The sequence below is a fragment of the Ptychodera flava genome, chromosome 3, assembly GCF_041260155.1.
Source record: "Ptychodera flava strain L36383 chromosome 3, AS_Pfla_20210202, whole genome shotgun sequence".
In the NCBI taxonomy this organism is placed as follows: domain Eukaryota; kingdom Metazoa; phylum Hemichordata; class Enteropneusta; family Ptychoderidae; genus Ptychodera; species Ptychodera flava.
In genome coordinates, this window is record NC_091930.1 from 48,495,313 (window position 1) to 48,521,927 (window position 26,615).

A 26,615-nucleotide genomic window follows, 5' to 3' on the forward strand; every position below is an offset into this window, starting at 1 on the left:
GGGTCATTTGAAAAAATCTGAGAATTTTTTGGGGGGGATTCTATAGCTCTCCCTCCAGAGGTGTTTGTGTGTGCAGTTTTACGAAAGCAATGTAAGGGGGGGGGGTGTCATGAAATTTTTGTCACCTTAAAAGGGGGGGGGTCATCAAGTTTTTGGTGCAATGGGTAGGGGGGTTCACTTATTTTGACTGATGCGCAGGAAGAATATGCCGGCCCAACCCCGGCCATAATAACTGAACGCTCCCTAAACCTATTTTTCCGAGCCGTACCATCTGTCAGACTTGAAATTCGGTAGGAATGCTCTATATTCGAATAATCTTTTGTAATAAAGTTTCTCCATGGCAAAGGTTTAAAGAGTCAACATAGGCGTGGAAGAAGATATGAAAGAAAGATGGTAACTTCAGCATTTATTTTTACAGCCAAAGCTTAGGTTTATTATATTGTGTAGTAGTAATTGTTATTATTGTGACTTGCAACGCTATGAGTTGGCTAGCCCAATGGGCTTATAAGTCACCATTCAATTAACTTTCATACAGTACAATAAGTAAACACGCATGAAGCTGCTGTCACACACCAAATTTCTCGTACGTACTTCAGTGAGGTCAAATTCACCACCAGTTTCGGAATTCCTTCGACTGCACCGAGGGATTTTGCTTTGCAAAACTCTAAGAATGTGCACCTCTAGTGTCTAAATCAAGTCGATGTTTCTGAGAATTCAGAACACAATGTTGTCACATATCTATTATAAACACAAAATGTTCTTTAATGTTGGAAGTTCATTCGCAGGTGTCAGTCACCAGGGGACAGATTACTTCGATCAGTGGGCGCCAAATGTTTTGTATTAAGTTCCCTTTTCAAAAATTAGGTAGTTAGGTAATGGCAATGAAAATGTACAATCAAGAAAGTAACAGTACTAGTATTAGAGTTGCTTTGAGAGAAGAGGACATGTCAAGGAACATATATACTTTCGACCGTGTACACATAAATTCAAAGCTCGACATAGAAGATAGTAACAGCAGCAGCTATACCGATTCAAAAAATAACGTCAATTGGACGGGAAAGGGCCCGTTTTTTTTAATTCAACATGTTTGAAATAAATATTGGTAGTTTTCTATTTCGGCTCTCCAATCGTAGATAGCTCGTGTATTGTTTCCATTAAGGTGAACGGGACGCACCTACTATGTAGAAGAAAAATGTATGACCTTGGCTGAGAATTTCCCACCAATGGTGACACTGCTCATTGTTAAATTTAAATTTAAAGTTAAATGAACAAGTACAGGGACGTAGTTTTCTATTTGAGATCACAATGAGCAGATGGCCAATGAATGATAATTCTGGCCTTCATTGAAATTATAAAATAAACGCCGCTTGCATATCAGAAACTTGACCCTGACCTTATCACTTACAAAATGGTCGAATTCTGAATGTCGGGTATAAAATACCGTGTGCAATTCAACACATCTGAATGCATCATTGTGGGGTATTCTGAACGAACAGTAATTTGAGAGAGGACCTGACAACTTTTCGTAATTGCTCCTCCCCTACAAATTGCAAAACAATCCTCTATTCACCTGTACATAAAGGTTTCCTCTCATCCTTTCCCTCTCAGAAAGGATAACTCCAAACATTCATTTCCCTGACACATGATTTTAAACTGAACAGTATACTATAGTACTGCGGTGACACGAGCGCGTTCGATAGCCGCCACTATAGCACGGCGCGCTGCGATATCACAGATAGATTGAAGCCATACTCCGTGAAGTGAGTGCTCGAGCTCCAGGTTTACAACGACAATAAAGACTAGTCCAAAAACTTTGCGAATCGTCTCCCCCCCCCCCACAAGGTATGTGAGGCAAAGATCGCCGATGACAAACGGCGACGATGACTCAGAGATCAATGGATATTGTCCGTTGCGTGTTTTCATAATAAACGTGTTTTACTTCTGCTGTCGAGCAACAGATTACGTTTGGTTAAGAACATTGACCGAATTATCGGCAAAAAACAGTATGGACTCAGACGTGAACCATCGAGATAGTCAATTACAGGTCAGAATAACATCTCAGAATTATCGTTCAACCATGGCGTCGCAATAGCCAGGTTGCCACGGGCGTGTCTATAGCCAGGTCGTCTATTGCCATCGCGTGGCATTAGTCAACCTGGCTATTAACACGCGCGTGCCAATCAATAACCTCGGTTATATATATATATATATATATATATATATATATATATATATATATATATATATATATATATATATATATATATATATATATATGTGTGTGTGTGTGTTTGTGTGTATGTATATATATGTATGTATGTATGTATGTATGTATGTATGTATGTATGTATGTATGTATGTATGCACACACGCATTGTAAATTTATACAAAGAGGTTCGAGTAGTTTGCGTATTTCAAACCATAACCATATTTTTATTGGTAATATCCAAAACTTGTGGGGAAAAAATCACGTGCACATCATAACAATAATTAATAACATCTGTTCTATGAAAAGTTTGCATTGGTTACTCAACATGCACTTTATTGCCATACACGATCTATATCGGCCTACTGCGCCGCCGTCCCGGTCATTTCAATATGTCTCGTGGTACTCTGAAAAATAAGCAGAACACACCTTTGATATGTTTTCCTGGCTTGAAAAATGGACGACTGTTTTCTACTACTACCTAATGCTTGAAATTGAAAAATTCGATATGCAATAACATGATTTGAAAAATAATCAACGGAATGCGTTTTTATAGACTCTCTTTCTACCGTTTAATTTTAAAACTTTATTCCAGCGCTGATATTTTGATTTTTATTGGTACCGCGATATTTTCAATGGGCTGACTGCTTGGTGGGCCAACTTGCAGCGTTTTGGAAGCTGTTATCCAATTGGTTGGCAGAATTTCACCGTTATAATTGAGTAATAGAAATAAACTCCCTTAGTTGCTGAGAATGGTGACAATCGACCAATCAGATATACCCTTCCAAACACGCTGCAAGTCAGCAGTGCTGGGCCAGTACTTACGCGTTGCATATCGTATCAGATCACCGACACATTTGCAGTCCCCAGATTCGTCACACATTTCTGAATAATTCATACACCCTTCCTCGCACTGGACGCGACCATCATCACAGACTGTAACGGAAGGCACGGCAATGGTGTTGGACAGTCAGTTTTCATTTGCATAAAAAGTAAAGCTGGCAAATCCACTGCTTACCTTTGCTTCATACAAGGGAGAGAGAGAGAGAGAGAGAGAGAGAGAGAGAGAGAGAGAGAGAGAGAGAGAGAGAGAGCCAGTTTGACTCGCTAACAGATACACAAGAGAGACAAATATCTTTAAGCTATACCAGGGTGGAAGGTGGAACAGCCAGGCAGAGGGTGAAAGTGGCGTCATCAACAACTTATGACAAACTAGTGACAAGGAAAACATGTAAAGCACATGCAACGTTGTCGACGGAAGAATATCCGGGGTATATCATCAGGAAATAAAAACAAAATGCACTATGGTCAAATGTAATTAAACCAGAGTCTGAGTATAAATGGCAGTGTCCTTGTACTTACATTTTACGTTTGTATATATGGCCAGCTGAGAATCTTACTCTCATCAACTGAAAAAAGATACTTTATGCAGTCGTCTTAATTCAATAAATTTTGCTTACAATTCAGCAAGTGATTTAAATTGGAAGGTCTAGTCACAGGAAATGGCCAAAACATTGTGATTGGAAATGCCATATTTGTGGCCAAGAAGAAACACTGGAACACACATCTTATTTGAGTGTAAATATGTAAAAGAAATCTGGCAGCAATTAGCAATTAGCAATTAGCAATTGCAGGAATTGAAAATGCTAATAATGCAACATCTGACATTATATACTGTATTTCACTTCCTTTGTAAAATAGACTGTTTGGAATATTAGAAATTCAGATACTCTTGATAGGATTAAACTTACCCTCCATGCCCTGCCATGCTGGGCTACAGTTAAGGGCACTTTTAATTCTGGAATTTATGAAGGGCATGGCAAACGGTAGATAGGGAAAATTTTACCATGATTTGCCAATGAATTTACCACATCACCTGACCGTTTGACTGAAAAATTGATGATTTCAGTAATACTTGTCTATTTCTGGTCTATTTCTGTCTAAATGGAACTTTTGAAGTTAAAGTAAATACTAAAAACACTCTAGTTTGCTTTCAAAAAAGTTTTATTTTGTCAACAGACTTCGAACAATTTGAAAGCATACTCTTTTCACAATACCAATATTTTTCTGTCAAGTTTACAACGGTGTATTATTCGTTACAACTTGAAATATTCCGAGATTCTTTACTTATCTATCACGTTCTTTGTCTTGTTGTTGTTTAAATAAACTAGCGGTAAAATAAAATTGCAGTGAAGACCAACGTCTGTAGCTGTCGTACCGTTCTGACAGCGATATTGGTCATAGCGCCCCCTTGCGACAAACAACTCCATCTGATACAGACAGTCAGTTGAAACATGGCAGCTTGTCCACCGCCGGACAATTTGCCGCCTCCGTATAAAATTCCTGAAAACTGCGGAAATCATTACCGATGTTGACAAATCAGTGCACCTTAGGATACAAAAAAGACATCGGAATACGCAGGTACGTTTCCGCACACACATATCTGTGAAAATAGTCAATTTTTATGACAAGTTTTATCAACACAATTGCAAAAGGGAGTAACGTAGCCGACAATTTGAAATCAATGGATCAGCAAATTTTTCTAAAACTAAAAAATTGCAGGTACGATGGAAATCTTACTCAAAATGTGATTATTTGTGTTATAAGTATACAAAATAATTATTTTTTCCAAAATTATGAGAAAATACACTCTCTTGGCAAAATTACAACTAAAATTCAACATCTATAGTCTGTCGGTTGCATTGTGTTGTGTAAAATTAGTCTGGAAAGTTGTAGATTTTCACCAGAAATATACCTGCAGACTTGACATGTTATATTGTCATGTCTGCTTCTATGTATGTTTCTGTACACTCATGCACACATCTGTGAAAGTCAAAAAATTATTCTGACAAATTTTTCACAAAAAATTGCAACAGGCTGCTGTCGGAAAATGAACAAAATTTAAAAAATGATCAATCAGAATCAGTGTTTATTTAAAAACAGTTTGATAAAACAGTATGTCGAAGTGAGAACATTGTGTTTGATCCAAAGTAACATTGGTAAATATGAACAATTGTTGTCATGACAACAAAAAATACCCATTTACAGCCTGGCAGTTGCAATGAGTTGTGTAAAATTTGTCAGAAAATTTGTAGATTTTCACTAGAGATATCCCTGCAGAGTTGACATGATGTGGTGTCATGTCTGCTTATATGTACAGTAGTTTAATACAGTATTCCTGTGTTACAACTAATCTGTATGGATTATCCTTACACAGTGCAATGTAACGGGGTTCCTCTAACTGACCTTGACCTTTATAGCTGAGAAATTCACCATCACAATTGAAGTGAACCACTCTATGCCCATTGAAATCACAAACATATATGCCATCTTGTTGGTGATCAAAACACAAACCACCCATTGGTCCCTCTAAGTGTCCCTTGCCAATGTCTCTTATACTTTGCATCTGGTGATTCAAAACATGAACACATTTCCTGTCATCATCTGATACAAAAATCCATTTCTTATTCACAATCAGATCCAAGGGATCACTGACTTGTCCTTTTTCAGTTCTTGCAATGTGTTCACCAGATTTATTATATTTTCTCACATATCCTTTGTAGTCACCAATGAATATAAAACCATCAGGACTCAAGCAGATACCGGTTGGTGCAATTCCTTCTTTGCGTCCAAAACAGTTTAAAATCTTGCTTTGTCCAGAACTCACCACAACTTGACCATTCCTGTGGTCACTCATAAAGTATTGGTCATTGTCTTCATCCACTGTGACATCCACCGGATTAAATGACTTTGGGAATGCATGGAATTGTAAGATGAGATCACAGCAGAGTTTGATTGGATCAATAACCTGAACTCTATGATTCCCATAATCACATATAACCCATTGACCGTTGTTCTTGATGTATATTCCATTGGCCCCATCAAATTGTCCCGGCATTGATCCTTTCCCAAACACTTCCAGGACACTTTCCTTGACCGGATAGCCTAGTAGGAAAACGAAAACATAAACAAAGGTCAAAGGTCAATTTGCAAACTACAATTTCTATGAAGTCAAACATTTTCTGATCTCACAAATTTTGACTGAATGCAAACTTCTTTTGTTTACACAAACACATGGAACATTTAAAGGAACAACTTCTTTACATTGTTATGTAACTCACGTGTTTCCATGGCAACACGATTGTATTTTATTGATGGAAATGTGATTTTCAGTCCATAAGGTAAGTCATTGTATTGTTTTGTTGATGTGTTACTGGTGGAGCAGTCAGCTTGCAAATAATCTTATCATGATTTGATTTCATCAACACTTTCATAGTTTATTACTGTGTATGTTTTGGAGTTTTTTGTAATAAAACCTGATATTTTTATCAACATTTTATTTACCTAAATGATATTTTGTTTCATTTTGTGATGTTGGCCATGTTAAGTGATTTTTTTGTTTATAAACCAGTTTCTACTCCTCCATCCAATAATGTCAGACTGTAGATCTGTGGTTTCTTTTTATGATGTCAATATTTTGATGCTAAAGGATGTTTATTTGTTGTTATGTTGGCCATGTGAAAATAATTTTTTGTTTACTAGTTTCTTCTCCTCCATCCAAATAATGTCAGACTGTAGATCTGTGGTTTCCTTTTATGATGTCAATATTTTGATGCTAAAGGGATGTTTATTTGTTTGTTGTGTTGGCCATGTTAAAATAATTTTTTGTTTACTAGTTTCTACTCCTCCATCCAAATAATGTCAGACTGTAGATCTGTGGTTTCTTTTTATGATGTCAATATTTTGATGCTAAAGGGATGTTTATTTGTTTGTTGTGTTGGCCATGTTAAAATAATTTTTTGTTTACTAGTTTCTACTCCTCCATCCAAATAATGTCAGACTGTAGATCTGTGGTTTCCTTTTATGATGTCAATATTTTGATGTTGAAGGGATGTTTATTTGTTTGTTGTATTGGCCATGTTAAAATTATGTTTTGCTTACTAGTTCCTTCTCCTCCATCCAAATAATGTCTAACTGTAGATCTGTGGTTTCCTTATGATGTTAATATTTTGATGCGAAAGGGATGTTTGTTTGTTGTGCTGGCCATGCTGAAATGATTGCTTGTTAACTAGTTTCTACTGCTCCAGGGTTGCCACAGTGTTTGTCAGATTAATTGTGCCGTAGCCATGCCAAATTATTATTATTTTTATTTCCCTCATTTTATTCTTAATTTTCCAAGTTTCCCAGAACATGAATGCTATCTGTTAATATTTATGATGTACTTAATTTTCAAAAAACAAGTTTTAGTGATTAATACATGTATGTTGGTAATTTGGCCATCTCAAAATTTCTTTGTGTTTAACATGCATTTTCAGGGTATGTCTACATAATTTATAACCACCAAATATGAATTTTATTTCTTCTTCCTGAGTGCTGAGGATGTGGAACGAGAACTTTAATACTCTGTGTATTGATCACTGTGATTGATACATCTTGTTTTGTTGTTTTGTTTTTAAATTATATTTAATACCAGGGTAAAGTTCTTTACTGTCTTTCTGTGCCAACGATTTTACCTAATTTGCAATCCTTCAAATATTCTACCAGCATGCTAAGTGTGGTGACACTTGTGAATATTTCTTTTTGTCTCTTTCACAAATGTAAAGGCCGAGTTACTGAAGGCAATTTGTTGTGCAACTCAACAAGTGACACAGCAGGCAACTCTGAGTCACAAGCCATGTTGCTCAAGTTGCTCAAAAAGTCGTGTAATACTCTTATATATATATTACACATATTCTGATATTGTTTGTAGCTTATGTCAAACTGAAACTTTTATTCTTTTCATGAAAATTGTCCTTTATGTTTTTACATGGCCACAGCAAACAAACTTTTGTTTAACCTTTACACCCCAGACAATAGTTCATCTCCAGTAATTTCAATAAGAAAAGTTCAACTGCTTTACACCAGTGTACAGGGAAATGGGGAAACAGATAAACCTATGTACTTCGTAAAATGAAAGTATTTTACCAGTGTATAAGTGTTTGAAGTAATAATAATCCAAACTGGTATCTGTCAAAAATTTCATGATCGATATGTCTTTATTTTCACACAGATCATTCAGGAGACAGAGTTTTTAACTTCCATGATGAAAGATACATCTAGAAGACAACTGTACTAGTGACAGAATTGGAGATGATGTCCTGGGCAAAGGTCAATCAGTCAGCCATGGTCAAGTTTATTATAAAGTTTATCAAACAGTGGTTGTGAAGACTTGAAGACAAATGATGAAGCTAATGAGAGTGTCACCAACTCTACAGATTACATCTTTACCAGTAGTAACAACAACAGTGAAGATGTCTTTGGGTTCAAGTGAGCCTGAAATTCAATACTGTGTACATATTGTACGCACAAACCAAACGGCCCTTTTCAGGGCCATCACATCCTCCAAAAAGAGAACTACCGTGTACAAACCATCATACCTTCCATTCTCTAACTTTTCTGAAAAGGCATACGTATATTCTATCAAACATGATTTCATGAAGACCGGTTTGTTTTGCTATTATAATCTTTGAATATTGCCCTAAAATTGAAATAAGAAAATTCCATGTGAATGAATCAAAGAAAGACATTTACCAGCTAACTATAGTATAAATTCAGAACAACACCCTTCTTATATCTACCAAAATGACAGTTGTTTCATTTGATTAACAGAAACAGGCTGTATCATCAGTTCAAACTCATGACCATATAGATACCTGCTGTTAGGAATTAATAAGTAATTGTTTTATCTTTTGATGTGTTATTCACCTCTGGCTTGAGAATTTTTAGAAGGACAATGATCTTAATGAAGCAATTTTGATAACAAAGAAGTCTGTCGGTCCCATCCTGATAATGTCCCTTGAAATGTACATTGCTGTATGAGAACTTTAAACTTCTTAATGTGAGCTGCTAATGATTGTTGATAAATATATGGATTGATGTATGCCTTGATAAATGAGTTTTAACCAATTGACATTTATTTTACGAAGCTCATGCTCAAAATTTAAAAATCCCCACTAATGCCGTCTTTTGGAAATATATACAAAATTTGTACAATAATGTTCCTAAGATTCAAGAAGCCTTCAGAAACATTAGTTGTACCAAAAATATTGTAAACAGAGAGAAGAGCTGCCTTTCATCCTAACCTGAAATTAATATTATTCACTGATTCACCAGAAATGTAGACATCCATACAGCTGCTATATCTGTGATGTAAAACTGAATATTTCCTTTTGTCATTTAGTACAGAGTTTTGTCAAAAAAGTCAATTCACATGAATTTTACTGGCAATTTTCGTACTGTTATTCCTAATAGGGAAGACCTGGTGATGACAAAGTTTGTTGCTCAAATACTTTATACTGATAATGCTGTGTTTTGTCCAAAAAGTCAATTCACATGAATTTTACCAGTGATTTTCGTACTTTTATTCCTAACAGCTAAGACATGGTGATGACAAAGTTTGTCGCTCAAATACTTTATACTGATAGTGCTGCTAAAGTGCTAGGCTAGTGATTTACATAATTATGCATGTTTGTATTCTTCATTTCTTCCAGACTTTTTGGTGTTACCACGGAGGTAGAAGCAAGAACCTCAATACGCTATGAATTACTGAATCTAATTCTTTTTAATTGAACCACTCCTTTTTAAAGGTTGGGGAATTAGCTGAACGGTTTAGACGAACTGACCTCGTTGACACCAGTCCTCACTTCATGACCTGGTTCTATATGTTGTATGTTCAAATCCCAAGAATTTTACAGAAATTTCACTTGAATTTCAGGTGAAATTATTGAAAACATCACTGATATCACTTGGACTCGGAGGCACTGAGATCTTAATGCTGAGTGGTTTTGAGGCTCAGACATCTTTCCTACTTGTGGTCCATATTGGAGGCCTACTCAAAAATTCCATTGCCCATGTCTTTTTTAGCAATTATAATCATGCAGTGTAGTAGCTAGGTTAGTATGATTTGTTTCTGGCAGGTCTTGTTTCATGCAGATCAGTGACAAGGTGTACCACAAGGTGTATCACATCCTCAGAGGTCTCTGTTTATCATTTGCTAACAAAGTATGCTTTTGTCAACAAACAGCCAGATCACTCCTAACACTATAGAAACCTGGGCATTTACAAACTGCCCCAGTCACCCAGCCTACCAGCAACAACCGTGATATATGTCCAAGGGAAGCCATGCAAGCTTTCATGCCAACGATAATTTCAATATTCTCTTCTGTTAGAAATGTTTATTAAAACTACATAATGCTTTGTCAAAATTGAATTAATAATTACTTTACTTTTCTGTCATGTATAGTGTACTGTCAAGTCTGTGTGATATTCTAACCAATGTAAACAATGATAGTCCCTCGTGTGGATGATGTCACTTTTGTTTGCTACAAGGCTTCTTTGTTAATGGATGATAGAAAAGATTAGGAATATTCTCAACTGCATTTTATGCCATGTATTAGATAAATTCTGAACAAACTTTGTCAACAACTTACACTGAACTTATACTACACAGCTAGCTGCATGCAGTTTCCATGACATGCTATATACAACATGGTCTGTAACAAACTGTGAAAATTAAATAACAGGCTAGCTATGATACAGAAAACTCGGACAGATTTCAGAGTTGTATCAACAGAACTGAATTAGGAATTAGGTCTGTTAGTACAGAGGTGAAATTTCTGACTGTGTCAAGTGCAGAGAACTTAACATAGATTTATATCCCGCACAGAGTCGTCCTTTATACAGGTCCTAAGACAGCTGGAAATTTTAGACCCACATCACTGTGATCATATCACTGCAATGCCTTTGCATTTAGGTGCCGCCAACTAATTTCATCAATTTCGCAAAATCATCACAAAACATGGTTTGAAGGCTGATATACCGATTTTACTTATTATTTTGACCTTGACTTAAAATTTGGAGGGGAAAGTGGAGCTGTTTGTAACTGCCATCCCACTGGAATACGTGGAAAAATGTGCCCTCCCACTGAATTTTGATGCCACGTACTGCCCTCTAGTATCTATGGTCTACCCACTACCCACAACAATTCAAGCTCCCCATTAACCATCTCCCCTCTACTGAATTCCCCATTGCCCACTATGCCAACTAGGCACCCTTAGATATGCAAACAATGCGAACAGCTAGCAGTATACCTTGGAACATTGCTCCACTCTAAGTTAGGAGCTTAATCTCCACTGAAGTTTTATCAACCACCTGCCGCTACCCTCTCCCTCTATGTATTTTCTGGTACCCACTGTCAAAAATTTCTCCCTGGCCACGGAAAATAATCAAATTTCTTCCCCGCCCACAGTAAATATCAATTTTTTTTTCTCCCCGCCTGCTGATTAGATTTGAAATTTGCCTGCTCGCTGAAAAACAGCGCAGTCACACACCTTTTTGCATGAACAGCTCAATTGGCATCATGGCTGTGCATTGCTGGATACAGTGTATATCTACTCCTGTCACAGCCAATGTGACGTCTTTGCTGGCACAGATCTTTACAGATGTGTATATCTATCCAGGCTGTCACAGCCAATGTGACGTCTTTGCTGACACAGACCTTTACCACAGGGTTGTGTCAGGCTTGCACAGCTAGGGCCTGATACAGGGGTGCACGCATTGCTAATTGCCATATACTAGGTAAAGTATAAGCACAGCTATAGGTACTTGTTCTAATTATTTCAAAGTTTCTGTTGATGTTATACTTCTTCAAGCACATGGTAATGAGCAACAGCTCCATCATTAAACTTCTGAGATGCTTGTTTGATTGAAGATGTAATTCTCGAGTAAGAGATTGGCAAAAGTTTGAAATTATAAGTTACCAGTGGATCAGGGCACTGGAGAAGAATTAAGGTGTAGAATGCAACTAGGGGACAGGTGTATTAGGACTCTAAGCCTTTGTAGTTCTGTTTTGGTCAATTGCACTTATGCAGGCTCAGCTTAAAGCTCTTTAATTCTTAGAGTGAAATTTTGACTGGCTTAGTTTTGTGAAAATTGGCAGTTGTATTTTTTCCTCGAAGATAACATTGGGATGGTGGCCATTTTGAATAATTAATATTATATTTTGGTAATCTGTTTTTCTAGTACCAAAATTTGGACGGCTACCTCGATTTGTATTACTGATTTTGAAACAGATTGGTTGAAAGTTTGCTTGAGGAAAATTTGAGCAAAAGTTTTGATCTTTCATTTTTGAGTAGTGAATTACTAGGAAATTAAGTAACGGTAATTTTCTGCCTTTAAACATGAGACTCCTGCAGTACATGACATCAAAAATGCACACATATAAATTTGGTGATTGCTTTGGAATCACAGAAAGAGATTTATTCAATTATGCACACCAAACCTTTAAAAACATAAACATTCATGTTATGTGGATTAAATCTACCATAGCCAAATGATTACCAAACACTAAAGTTGGTAAATGTATGACGTCATACACTTAGGTCATGTCTGGACAAATGCCTCAGGTAACCCTCATAGAAATCACAGCAGTTGCTCTGAATGAACAAACAATTTTTCATCAGACAATGCACTGTGCCACCTTCAGTTTCAAAGCATTTTATGTCTAACTACTGAAACAAGCATCTTTACTCTATGGTACTTCAACTTTAAGCCTTTATTGTCATTATATCAGGTGAAATGGATGTTTGATTTCAGAACAGTTAAAGGCTGTGCGTATACACCCATTGTATTGATTTAAGTGTAAGAATGCCTGGCACTTTTAATGGTTGGTGTGACCAGGATGACTCTACTTCAAAACAATGGCCCACAACTAAATGCTGTGGATTCACAGCTGGCTGCAGGTGTTGCCTTTTGATCACATATGGCTTGTTTACCACTCTGCAACAATAGTTAGCCTTCATAGAAGCAGACAGCACAATTCTATTAAAGTAAATTACAATTTCCAAGCAGCATAGGTCTTAAGTCCTCCATACAAGCTTTTCAAATGTTTGGAGATAAAAATTGATTAAAATTATGAACATGTAATGAAGACACAATGTAGAAATTTTATCAGAAATTACATTCAAATCTACTAAGTCAGTATTTTCCCTCAGTATTTCTTGAAAGAGATGAAACTGACCAATTTGTCTTTAAGCCATGAAGATAGTGATGCCATATTACAATATTTTTCTTGCATTCGTACATACAAGTCTAAGTCATTACCCAGGTGCAGTCAACTGGTAAATTCAGTCAATTTTACAAAATCACCACAAAATATATTCTCTTAAGCTGATATATGCTGATTTTAGATATTTTAATATTGACCTTTTAGAAGAGAAAGGGAAGCTGTTTGTAACTGCCCCCTCCCACACCTACCCTCTCATTGAATTATAATGCCAACTGACCTCCTCTATGGTCTGCCCACTCCCCACAACAGTTCAAGCTACCCACTTCCATCTCAAATCCCCATCACTGACAGTTCTCTACTGTTTCTTTTCACATTTGCTAATGAGTTCTATTGAGAGCCCTGTGCAGTCTGGGTAATCGAGAGGTAGATGAGTGCAGCATACTGATTATTTTCGAATTTATATATTTACTGATTTCCTGTAATTAAGACATATAACTACCAAATAGATTTATTGTAACCATATCTCTGAAATTCACTGATCATACTTACATTTAGTTATACTGAAGTTTATGAGCATGATAATCTGATTGTTAACTCATTAATATATTCAGCAACTCTCTGTAACTAGGTCTCATGTAAAAGCTCAATTCACTGAATTTGATGAGAGTTTGAGAAATACTAGTCCTGCTTAGTTTTGCTTTTTTCTGAAATTTGATGAGCATGAAATATTGATTATTGGCTTATTTCCATATTTAATTAATTAATGAGGTCATCAATACTGAGTGCATTGAATTTGAGCAGACTTCTAGGATACATTACTCAAGCTTAGCTTTGGTCATGGTGTAATTTTATACTGACATGCTGATAAATAGCTCATTTGCATAATTAATGAAGTTTTGTAATAAGCTCATATGTCAAAAGTGAATACACTCAATTGTAACAGTTCTCTGAGGTACACTGGTACTGTCACTGAGATTTAGTAAAGCTTAATGATTGATGAGCATCAGACGCGATAAGTAGCTCATTTGCATATTGCATTATATTCAGTATTTTAGGTCAAATGTCAAAACTGAATGCACTGAATTTGAACAGCTACAACATTGATGAATGACCTGTGTCTGTGCGCACTTTGATTGCACACATACAGCGTCTGTGATTTACAATGGCAAATGCATAAAGCGACGAAGGAGCAGAGCAACCTCTGACCTTTGACCTGTGGTAGTTAGAGATGTCTGTACTTCTGAACAACATCTATTGATCACTATGGCAAAGAAAATATTTGCACTGACCCTCTACATATGTTTGAAGAATATAGTTTATTAGAGAAGCTGGAATCCATGATTTCACTTAAAATATTTTGCTTATTGTATGAGCCAAGGAAAAAGTAGAAACAGTAGAAAAGTTGTCCCATGGCCAGCATTTTGAAAGCCAATTGAAAATTACACTCAAGTCATTCACTGCCATCTCAGCGCAATGGAATACTGGATCTCGCTGAATTCACATTATACATCTCTCTAGCACAGGCTAATTGGACATTATTTGTTCTGATTTTTCCAGTTATGATCAAAAATTAATTATGAATATTGAAAAATTATTAATATGAATGTTACAGAATAATAAAATCTTACTTTATTTCAAACAATGTCGTCTATGTGTAAATATCTTCCGGAAACATCATTGTTGTTAAAATTATGATTATTAATAAATTATGATTATGATTATAAAATCATAGTTTGCACATTGTAATCTGTTTATGTAAACAACCCTCTAGAAACCCTTCTTTCATTCACAATCTATGCAAAAGTGTACAAGTGACACCATGACCCATGTTAAGTCTACGGTGAAAGTTACTACACAGTGTATAAAATAATTATATACACTGTGTAGTTACAAACATGTCCATGTTAACACAGTCCGCGCAAATAAATCGTAGTACATGCACAGTGTATAGTACTGAAAATATGCATTTCGGTCAAACTTCAACCATCGACTGCACATAGATTCTCACAGCTGTGTCCAAACTCTATAAAGGTCTCTGTTGAGCAAAGTTTGTAAGTCATACGCAGTAAGTGTTCAAAAATCAACTGTTGTGTATAATATTTTGCCAAATTTCCAGAACCATGATAAACTCCGATAAACAACAATAAAAAACCCACGTTTTGGTCTAAACAACAAAAAATACAAATAATAAGGTCGGGGGGTTTTCCACAAAGTACCCATTAAGAGAAATATTAAATGACAAAATAGCATTGCAGTAATTTTTATGTTGATGTACCCTTGTGTGCATCCTAAAAAGTCAAGTTTACAAGAGCTCTGTTTGCTTTGGGAAAGTAACTAGCCTTTAAAGGTAAAAATCATAAAAATATGACCGACAGTCAACATGAAGAATTAAATTCAAGAAAAATGAAGAGTTCTGCTTCAAAACCAAGGATCTGTCAAAGCTTGAAAAATTCGAAAAGAATTGTGTGTGGTTACTTCGATGCAAAGTACAATGTATGTGATTTACGATAGAGATAGAATATTTCCATAAATATGAACATATGAAGAAGTGAATCATTTTACCATCAATGATCTGTTCACCAAGATTTCATAATTAAAATTTGTAGGGAATAGCCTGGAAGAAATTTTATAAAATTTAGTGCATTTCCAAGATGCTACCACCAACGACAACACAACTTGTGAACTCATTTCAATGACATTGACAGTTAAGTTGATATTCGAGATTAAATTTAATGAAAAATAATTACAACTGGGCAATTTTTTCTATCATTGTCAGGAAAACAGGACTTCAGTTGCTCGATACTGGACAAGATCTGTATCCAAAGGTCCCACCACGAGGCATGATAAACTACTCAGAAAACGTATTCTATCAGAGGTTTGTACAGGTCTACAAGGACAACAGATGATATCATGTTTAATCTTTGGATATTTTGCTGACGGCTACACTGGTACGAAAGGTTTATCTTCGCAGAGAGCAATGTCTTAATAAAAGAATTTATCACAGAAATAGGCCAACATCCTTCTGTACATGGTTTATATTTTGGGAAAGATACTCGTCTCTTCCATGGATTTGTCTACAATTTCAAATGGATTGGACTCTGTCGTTTCTAACAATGCAGACGTACCAAATTATAATTGAGACACAGTTCGAAACACGACAACAATTTCTACAGTAACTCATCACCCTGAAATGCAGCTTTGAACAGCAGTCAAACACCAGGATCAAATCATGACAACAACCCTTATGAATGAACTCACGTGTACAGTGAAGCCTGGTAACTAAGCTGATTTTATGACGTCATGATGTCCATCTTTTACAGTCTCTCATCATTATGTAGTACAAGGCAACAAAAACAATGCATTTAAGCCAAATTAATGAAAATAAATTCAAGAATTGCTTTACAAGGAATTCGAAGAGCATGACTCCATAGGCTGATCAATAAAGGCATACAACCATTTACTTGTCATAACCACACGAATTGGACGGAAACAGTCAGGGATTTCATATTGGCATTTTTCAGGTGATGTTCTTGATTTCAATTATTGCAATAAGCCTTTTCAAAAAACCTCTTGTACCACTGCTTTGAAATTGACTTTGAAAGTTTTTAGGGACCTACTTTAACATTAGTGAAGTAGTAGTTTGATGTTGGGTAGAAACGTGCCTATTTCTTGTCAGAATTATTGTGCAAATATGAACAAAATGCGTATGACATTCTCAATTATGATTATGAAAATAACGACAATGCTGCTAGGCAGAGAATTAAGATCAGTTAGAGACTAATGATGCCCCTACTTTTATTTGAGACTGAAATCGAAACATGAGAATGCAGCGTCGTTGACGCTATTTTTATATTTAAAGGGGTTAACAACAAAGATTTGTGGGAGATATTACTTGCAATGGGGAAAAACTTTAGGATTCGTGTCTCTACAGTGTAGAGGGATGTTTAGTCTGTACATGCCAGTACTGCTTCTAGCGGTATTTGAGAACAAATATCTTGTCTTTTACCGCCTATATGTAAGGATTTGTAATTTGTGAGGACTGTTCATAATTTACCTCCCATAAACGATGTGTAGCCTGAAAAAATACGACTTGACAGTAGCGTTTAGAAAGCCCTGATAGGTAATCGGAGTAGCGCTTTTCCACCAGTTTGCCGGAATATAGGTAGAAAAAAGCTAAAAATAGATTGATAACTTTTGGTTCATGTCATACCACTTTTAAATCGCTCGATTGTAACCACAGGCCTACAGGTCGTGATTTTATGTCCCTTAACTGTTTGATTTATGAGCTGCTATTCTCACACCTTGTGTTTATTCAGAATGGCGTGTACCATTCGCCCCTGTACCTTGTACCTGCCTGCACATTAAGCTATAAGTAGTCCTCGGTGTATGTATTGAGTGCTCAGCTGTTATCACGCATCACATGACATTCACGACATAACTAGATAATTATTTTGCAAGGACATCAATGTCATTGAAACAGCCATAAATTATAGGTACTGTCGACCCCAGGCGTCGACCTCCTTTAAAAGCCACCGTACGCACACTCTTCAACTGTACACGAATTGCGGTGCTTTTTTGGATTAGATTACAGAAATCACACTCTTACCTTTCACCTAGTGCTGAATTAATGTCTAGACTAGCATATCACCCACCTTGTGTAACTCGTTCTACATCACCTTGCAACTCATTGATGCGTGTCTTTCCAGCTTCACTCTTTTCCTTCAGAGGTGTAGCCTGGTTTGTGATGTCTTCCCTCTGCATCATCAGTTTTTGACCAGCTTCATGCAGGACTGCTTTGCTGTGAGCAGAATGTTTACTGGCATGAATTTTCAGCTGCACAAACTCATCCTCCACTTTGTAGAAAGAACTGGCTTCATCCTTCAGAGTCATTATATGCCGTTCCTTTGTACTTTGAGATTGTCCGAACTTGGCTTCCTTGAAATAGACATCAGGCTTGACTCTCCTTTGCTTTGTGACAAACGTTGATCTGTGGCCCTGTAACTCCTCCACACTGAAGTCATCTCTACTCAGTAATTCAGAGATGGTTTGGTTGTCCCGTATCTGCATCCGTGACAGGAGTAGATTTAGACTGTCCACTGTATGGTGCCGGGTAATATCCTCACGCGGTGCAGCCTTCAGTTCAGTTATTGCAGCAACACTGTATCGACGAGATGGAGTTTGCACTGAACCTGTTGGAATGAATGCAATCACAGTTTGTGAAAATGCTGACAGTATATTCTAGGATGTTATTGAATTCTAATAGTCCATGTGACACACTGGTTTGATCAACAAACATGTTGTGTTTGATAATCATGACAATTGAGGAGAAGTATACTAAGAGTTGGTATATCTGTGGTTGGGTTTTGTCTAATACACTATGCACAGCAGACTTGGTTTAGTGCGATAGAGACAATCAGGACTCGGTGAATATAAGTGAAACACAGTTTAACACATTCGACTTAACAGGCATAGATAAACACATCACAGAGAATACCTTAGCAGAGTTGTCATTTTACAAACATAAACAAAAGAAACAGAATGTTTTCAACAGACTAAGTAAGCAAAGATAATATCCCCATCTTTGGATTCTAGAATAAGTAAAATGATTATTTTATTTTTCACGTTTGATGACTAGTAAAATCCCTTTAAAGCAGATTTTAAACGGGTTTTAATACACTGTGTCGTCTAATGCTTGTCTTAAAATTTGAGTTGATACATGTACATGTAAGATAATTCAATGGAATCTGCATTTGACGGCAATTAACTACAATTATTCTATTTCAACACAATTTGCTTCCTTAAAATAGGTATTTGTTCTGAACTATATCTAAAGGCGACATTTCTCTTTTTTGAGAATGAATCAAAACCAAATCTAAACCTATTACCTACAAAGGAACCCGGCAACTTACATGTAAATATTGTCTAAACTAGCGCACTGAGAAGTTAGACAGCCTTCACTGTACATTTAAATAGAATGTTTCAAACCTTACCTGTCAATAGTGGTATTTCCCTCCTACAGAGTAAATACTCCTGTACTGGAATGTAGATATCAAGGGTTAGGTAGTGAGCTTGAATCTTTCTGAGTAGTGTTGGTGTGATGACTGTAGAATGGATGGTTTTGTCCAGTCGTCCACTGATATACTCACTCCACAGGGCTTCCAGTGCTTCTAGGGATCCACATTTCATCACGTAACGAAGACATCCGTCTCCTACATTCGTCACTTCCAAGTCATTGTGTACATCACTCAGAACTCTGCCAGTCCCCTCGGTTGTCGGTCTATTTTCTTCTGTATGGTAGAATCTATTCTCTACGTTTAACATAGATACACCATTCTCTGCATGCCCTTGCGAAGTTCCAACTTGTACTCCGACAGTACCTGCAGTGAAAAAACGATCAGGCAATATTACTTTCCCCTTCAAAATTTTAAAATTAGCTGCAAAACTTTTCAATCATGACTTCATTGCATATATAAATTAGATTATTGCTAATATCCTGCTCCATGCAATGATGTCCATGACAGGAAATTACGCAATAATTGTAATCGGTTCGATTTTTGGTACATGTGAAATGTTTAATGCGAAGTCAAGCCATAGCTAATAGGTGCAGTTTCTGCGAAATAACCTTTCTAATATGCTTTTAAGTAATTTATTGATAATTGCCAACTCCTTTTGAGAGTTAAGTAACAGCCTATCAAAGTGTAATCCGCAAGGAGATCAATATTGATGATGATTAGCAATACCAGCTAAGCCAAATATAGTAAACAGAAAGATAAAGGCAGACTTTTTACCCACAATCTGCTCACAAAAGGAAATACATTATTCCCTTTTAAGGCTCCTAAAGCTATAACCTTTGGTGCATTTTGGTATGTTTGTTGTATTTAAAATTCTTGTCCTGGCACTAATTTCATGACAGGTGAAAATTCCTAGCTTTCAATTTGTCTGCATAGACTGCATGTACAAAATACGATTGTACACAATAAGTTGTGGAGCTAATTGCTTTCTATTCCGACACAGTTAACTTTTGGAAAAGGAGAAGAAAAACTTTTCTCTTTTTCCTGAACAAAATACCCTGAAAGTTTGATCGAACTTCAAGGCTTTTAACGTTGCTGCCTCTGCCATTGCTGTCGTACGAGAAAGAAAACACTTACAATTGATTGATTCCCTCCAATATATTAGCACGTTGAAATCGGACAACACATTAAGCCTAGTCTCTCTTTGACCTCACTAGCTCTGCCAATGCAATGACGTCAATTTTGAAATTGACTAGTAAAATCAGCTCAATGTGCAATCTTTGAAAACTTTCATAAATCACGAAATCGTGCGCATTGGATAGGTTGTTTTCACCTACAAATTACCGGTTACTGCACTGTGGCAATCTCAGCAACTATAAACATTTATCACAAATGAGGGAATGTCTTCATATGATTATAATTGACTTAGAAAAATAACACTTACAACGTTCTCGATCTGGACTTTGTGAATGTTGAGAAGTCAAAACATTGCCTCTTAAGATGGATGGTTGACCGTAGAGACTTGTTTGTTTTTTTGATTCTGTGAACAAAAGAAGTTACATTGAAAGGGGGTGAGACATTGCAAAATTTGCAAATATCAAGAAAGCTATAATTTGGAAGATGAAGATGTAGCTTTTTAGTAACGCAATTTCAGTGAACGGAATTTTGCGCGGCCTAATAGTACTTGAAGTTTGGACTTAATGTAACGATGGCGACCTACAATTCGGATTCAGCAGTCTTCCTTCATAAATCCGCCAAGTCACATGTCGTGAACGTTAACCTAGTATTTTCTGATCGTGGTATCCGGATGTCACAGTCAAATATATGATAAGCATCTTTGCAATCATTAAGCATGTCGTAAAGTCTCTTACCTCCGGGCAAATATTTTGGGATCTTGCCTCCAAGTGTCGTGTGTTGCAACGTCGCCTGCTGTAGATGTTCTCCCATCACCGTTACGAACTCAGTGTTCGCTTTCTTCAACTTCTCCATTACTATAGTCTTCATAAACTCTCTCATCTCTTTTGCCTTCTTCAGATACACCGAGTAATTTTCAATGATATCTATTATCTTGGCCTTAAGCACCTCTGGGCCTTTACGCATTTCAACGACTACGTTTTCCCGGTAATATTTAAAGTGTTTCTTGATGAAGCAGTCTCCTTCCGACGCAGTAGGGAGTACAATCGGTTTTCCACTAGCTATCGTTGCAACGATTACTCTCAGCGAATTGATCGAAGGCGGTGGAACAACGACGAGATGTGCTTGCATCAGTACCTTTCCAAATGAAGTATTTTTGAGTCCTTTAATTATCACTCTGAGATTCGAGTATGGATCTAAACGTTCCATTATTTCTTTGTCGTCGTGTTTATTCATACACAGGATTTCCAATTTCGGCGGTTCACTATCCAGGTTTTAGTAACTTTCAGCAACGATATTTATGGCTCTGGGAACGATAGCGAGATTATTCAATACTGATATTGCATTCTCGTCAAAGGGAGTCATAATTCGAAAGTTGTCACTGTCAGGAGAGTGTGTAAGGACAGGCATATGGAAGTAATGTTCATCTGGTAGTGGTACAAGTTGCAGATGCGTGGTTGATGGATCGTGATATGTATGGTCAAAACGACCAAATGTTTTTGGCCCAATTGACAATACAACAAATGCACTCTGGTTTTGTTCATAGAGACATTCACGTCTGTATTCAAACTCTTCTTTGTCATATGGAAACATCTCGTGTGTTAGTTCATCTGGATTCCATACATTGACATGAATGTATTCTGCATTTGGAAGTACATTGTCTTTAATATGAACAGCGACGGATGAAGATACGATGCCGAATCCAAAAATGAACTTCAAGTTGGGAATATCCTTCAGATGAGGATAGAAGGTTGCATGCGTCGAAAGCCAAAAGTAGCTTGGTTTCTCCTTTTTAAAGAGAGCATTTCTTTTTGGTAAAACTAACGTAACTCCTAGTCGTTTTGCCTCCTCCTCTGTTGTGCCATTCGCATCTAAAACTGTACAATGGATGGTAAGTCCAGACGATTTCAACTGGTCAAGTAGTTGGTAAAGTGCAGCTGCAATGCCGCCATGGATCGGTGAACCCCATCTCTCTAATAAAATAAGCGCCGCCGGCGAGTTCACACCATCGTCCAATTTCTGGAAATGAATATATCAGTCATGTGAAACTAAACCTGTAGTCACAATTTGTGAGTTCTCGGGCATATACCTGACACATGAAAACATAAAAGGAGATCTATGCATGGAATAAACGTTGTGTCGTAGGGTGATAAGCTTAATGCGAGCGTATAGTGACTATATACACCTGCAAAATTGGTATATTAGGAAATGTTCTCTGATCGAAAACTTTTGACAGAAAGAGAATCATTTGATCACCTAAACATGTTTCATTCCCTGACAGATTAACTTAGCTCTATTTTATTCGGAGAACAGATCCTAACTACACGTATGTAGTTTGATTGACCCGATAGGAAAGTCTATCTGCCCTAATCCTCCTACTTTTTTGTCTTAATGCTGAGTATTCCAAACATCACTTTCGTATCACAGGCCACCTTTTGTTCACGCAAACACTCACTATGCTCCAAATGTTACTTCAATGGAGAGAGATATATTTGACAAGCTTTTTGCTTTGACCTCTGTTACTATTGAGGCGGTAGTTTGTCAGCATATTTCTAGAAATATTTTGGTGTAGATTTGGGAATTGTAGCGAAATAAGACTGCTAGCGTTTTCAAAATCTAATATCTATGCAAAGACCCTCAACGGATATAATCTCACAACATGTCACCTTCTTCCACTCAAACAGAGGTTTATCAGATCAAAATATGTACGTATATGATTTAAAAGCAAGGTATCATGTTAATATTAACTTGCTTGTATAGTTCAAAATTGAAGACGATTTTTCTTTGTCATTGTTTCTACGTCATAAATATCGGTCACACTTACCGGAATTTTCTTCTGTATCACTTCCCCGCCCTTTTTCCTATTACTGTCATCATCATCATCATCGTCGTCGACGTCGACGTCATTATCACCATCTCCAGTATCATGTTTCCTTTTTTGGCCCTCTCCAGCCCTACTTCCACTGGCGATGACTCCCGCCATGGTGTAAAATCACATATCGTGGAATGCTGCAGTGTAAAAAGGTTAAAACTTTAACTTTTGCGCAAACTTTCGTTTTATTTATTTATTTATTTATTTATTTATTTATTTATTTATTTATTTATTTCTACCCCTCCAACAGGCGAACCCAATTACAGGATGAGGAGCCCATTACCCACTACCCAATGGAGCAATAAGGAGTAAAGTGCCTTGCTCAGGGGCACAACACCGTACTGGAGTCATAAACTCACCATTCTTTGACAGTGAGTCCGGTACCCTGGACCCACCGGGTCTTGAAATAGCCATGATCCTCCAATAATGAGTCGGGTACCCTAACCACTGCCCCACAGTGCCTTCTCAATGAAACTTTCAACAGGTCTTTTACCAAATCATTAATTCAAGAATAAAGATCAGGGGTCACCGCACAAAGCTTGGTACGAGAGAAACAAATTACCTAACATTTGCCAGTATTTAAATTCAGAAAGGCTACCATCCTTATGCTAGCTGTATGGCGAAAAATTATGTTTTTCTATAAACTAAGAATAATGATTTTTCTCTCACTCCATAAGCTTTTAAATGCCCCCCCTCCCTCAAAGCGGTAGATAAGAAAAGAATAATAAAAATGCTAGGCGCAGTCTACCATAATAGCAATCAAAATACAGTCACTAAGCCTGAGAGGGAATATCGAAAATTCACTACTCTGTAGGATTTCTCTGACCCCAGAGAATGCGAACATACTGTATCTAATCTCATTAAGTCTATAATTTGCTGATATGCTCACATCAGTGAGCACTGATGATTAGTCTAACCTGTCTTTCGTGGTCAATATGTCGTTGGTTGAGTTTGTCGGCCGTTCAACGTCATCACAAGTAAAACCCGTGTCAACTTCTCACTTCTTACCCTGTGCCCCGCCACTACCTGCCACTGTGAGGTCATGACCCTGTCAAGTTGCGATATACAATGCTGATAATGATGCTTACTGAATGCTGAGACTCTGATGTGTTTATTGCCCCCATAGATCCTAAAACAAGGTCTCTGGTCTTTACTTTGGTCTATGGTTCACTCAGGAAAGAAAATTTACTTTACAATGCATCATGACAAGACATGATACGCGGCTGTCTTTTATCCATGTGTATGAACCATATTGCGTCCTGAAAGTCTACAATCTGACAAATAATGTTACCAAGTTTCAAAACGTTTTAGATGCGTTTAAAAAAAAACAATGAGCGTGTGCGAGCTTCTAAATTATCATTCAGATGAAACAAAAATGTGAGAATTGTGAACCGGTCGAATAAGTATATGCCGCCTAGAAAAGGCCAGGCTGAGGTTTATCAGCAAGCGAATAACAAATATGGCGATACAGACTATTATAGTTGATTATCCTGAAATGGCCTGTGAAGGGGCGGCACGATGACAGCTCAAAGTTCGGTGATGGTAACCAAAACTAGTACATGTCACGACATGACATTAGAGACAGGCACACTCTGTTATTTGAGACAGGTGGCTATAATGCATAGCCAAAGATGAATTGTTTTGTGTCAAAGGTGGACCAGATTCTTTCGTTGCTATCGCTTCATAGTGTATGATCATACTGGTAACAGGACAGTTACCCCGGGATATTTAGTCCCCGGACATTTGCCACCTATCATTTACCCCCGGCTATTTACCACCGGACACTTAACACTCAGATACTTGCCACACAAGACATGTACCACCCGAACAAGTACTACCTCTCTTAAAAATAATTTTAAAAGACGTCTGATTCATTTGATTTTCAATCAGTTTCAACTTTGTTTTGACATAGCATAGACACTGTCTATGATTCAAACAGCCTTATGGAGTGAATTTTATACGTTGGTGATGACAGAATTAGTAAATATTTTGTGAAGCATCGATATCTAACACACAAACTACTCGTAAAACATGAAACTGAAGATATGTGTAACTATTGATGCAACCCCGTTTTGACTAAAAAAATAGAAAAATAGACAATTTGAAATATTTTAAATTGCCTAGTGTTAGGGCCAAGGTTAGGTTTAGGGTAAGCCAATGAAATGAGTCGTATAGATATTAGTTTAGTCCTTTACACCATAGTTGTTATTTAGTGTCATTTATAGTATTTATACCGTAGTAAAAGGTAAACATGTAGCACCAAGCAAGAGACAGACTACAAAATATGCACACACAGTTTTCGCGATTATTTGGGAACATTCTAAGTTTCATCATGTCCCACTTGGCGTCATTTTCGACAAAGCAACATTGTCGGTATAAATAGTGTTAGGGGGTAAATATCCGGGCGGTAAATGGCTGGTGGTAATTAGCCGGGGGAGGGGGGTAAATGTCTGGTGGTGATTGTCTAGAGGGTATTTGTCTGGGTGGGCCGTCCTACAACCGATATACTATGTGTTCTCGGAGGGCTTGACTATCCATGTACGTCAAAAAGCATATCTTTCATGAATAATGTTAATTTAATCACGTTCAAAAGAAAGGTTAGAGTTTAACCGTAAATGTGGCAAGGATTACTTGGCTGCCTGAAGCAGTAAACTCTTTCAAAGACATTTTGTTCAGTTGTACATAATGACTTTTGATTGTCATTTTAATAACTTTTCTGGCGACTTTGCTAACCGAGTGTGATTAAATTATGGCTAAATTAACAATGATTTGCGTGTACGTCTCGTGTTACACTTGTAAACCCTCCACACACAAATTATAAAGGTACCATGATTGAAATACCTCATCGGGACAGGGTAGTGATTCTAAACACAGACATTTAAACATGACAATTGCACTTGAATAAATACTTTTCTTTCACCGCTTTTAGCCTGTGGTCAGGGATGAATTTAAAAAAGTACTTTATATAGTCATCTAATTACCTTTTAGCAAATTTGTGCGCAGTGTTTATGACTCCCGCCATAGTGTAAAATCACATATCGTGGAATGCTGCAGTGGAAAAAGGGAAAGACTTAAACTTTTGCACAAACTTTCGTTTTATTTATTTATTTATTTATTTATTTATTTATTTCTCCCCATCCGACTGGCGAACCCAATTACAGGATGAGGAACCCATTACCCACTACCCAATGGAGCAATGAGGAATAAAGTGCCTTGCTCAGGGACACAACACTGTTCTTCAGTCATAAACTCACCAATTTTTGACAGTGAGTCCATTACTCTGGACCCACTTTGTCTTGAAATAGACATGATACTCCAATAATGAGTCAGTTACCCTAACCATTGCCC

General features: G+C 37.0%; 1 protein-coding gene and 1 long non-coding RNA gene across 4 annotated transcripts; both read right to left on the reverse strand.

Moving 5' to 3' along the window:
* Positions 1–2,536: 2,536 nt before the first annotated feature.
* LOC139126990 (uncharacterized) lies at positions 2,537–3,763 on the reverse strand. Its single transcript, XR_011550882.1, has 3 exons — positions 3,569–3,763; positions 3,032–3,142; positions 2,537–2,613 (listed from the first exon to the last, which is right to left on the reverse strand). It is a non-coding gene; the product is annotated as an uncharacterized lncRNA (long non-coding RNA).
* Positions 3,764–4,195: 432 nt separating this feature from the next.
* On the reverse strand, positions 4,196–26,321 carry LOC139130190 (uncharacterized). Of its 3 annotated transcripts, XM_070695935.1 has the most exons (7): positions 26,249–26,321; positions 23,241–23,311; positions 21,133–22,414; positions 20,706–20,801; positions 19,241–19,627; positions 17,903–18,439; positions 4,196–6,151 (listed from the first exon to the last, which is right to left on the reverse strand). In XM_070695935.1, the coding sequence occupies exons 3-7, from the start codon at positions 21,629–21,631 to the stop codon at positions 5,355–5,357; spliced, it is 2,316 nt and encodes a 771-aa protein (XP_070552036.1). In that variant the 5' UTR covers positions 21,632–22,414; positions 23,241–23,311; positions 26,249–26,321; the 3' UTR covers positions 4,196–5,354. The 3 variants fall into 3 exon arrangements, with proteins under 3 accessions (XP_070552036.1, XP_070552037.1, XP_070552038.1); XM_070695936.1 differs by lacking the exon at positions 23,241–23,311 and having other exon boundaries at positions 4,201–6,151; positions 26,228–26,321; XM_070695937.1 differs by lacking the exon at positions 26,249–26,321 and having other exon boundaries at positions 4,201–6,151; positions 23,241–23,377.
* Between the last annotated feature and the right edge of the window lie 294 nt (positions 26,322–26,615).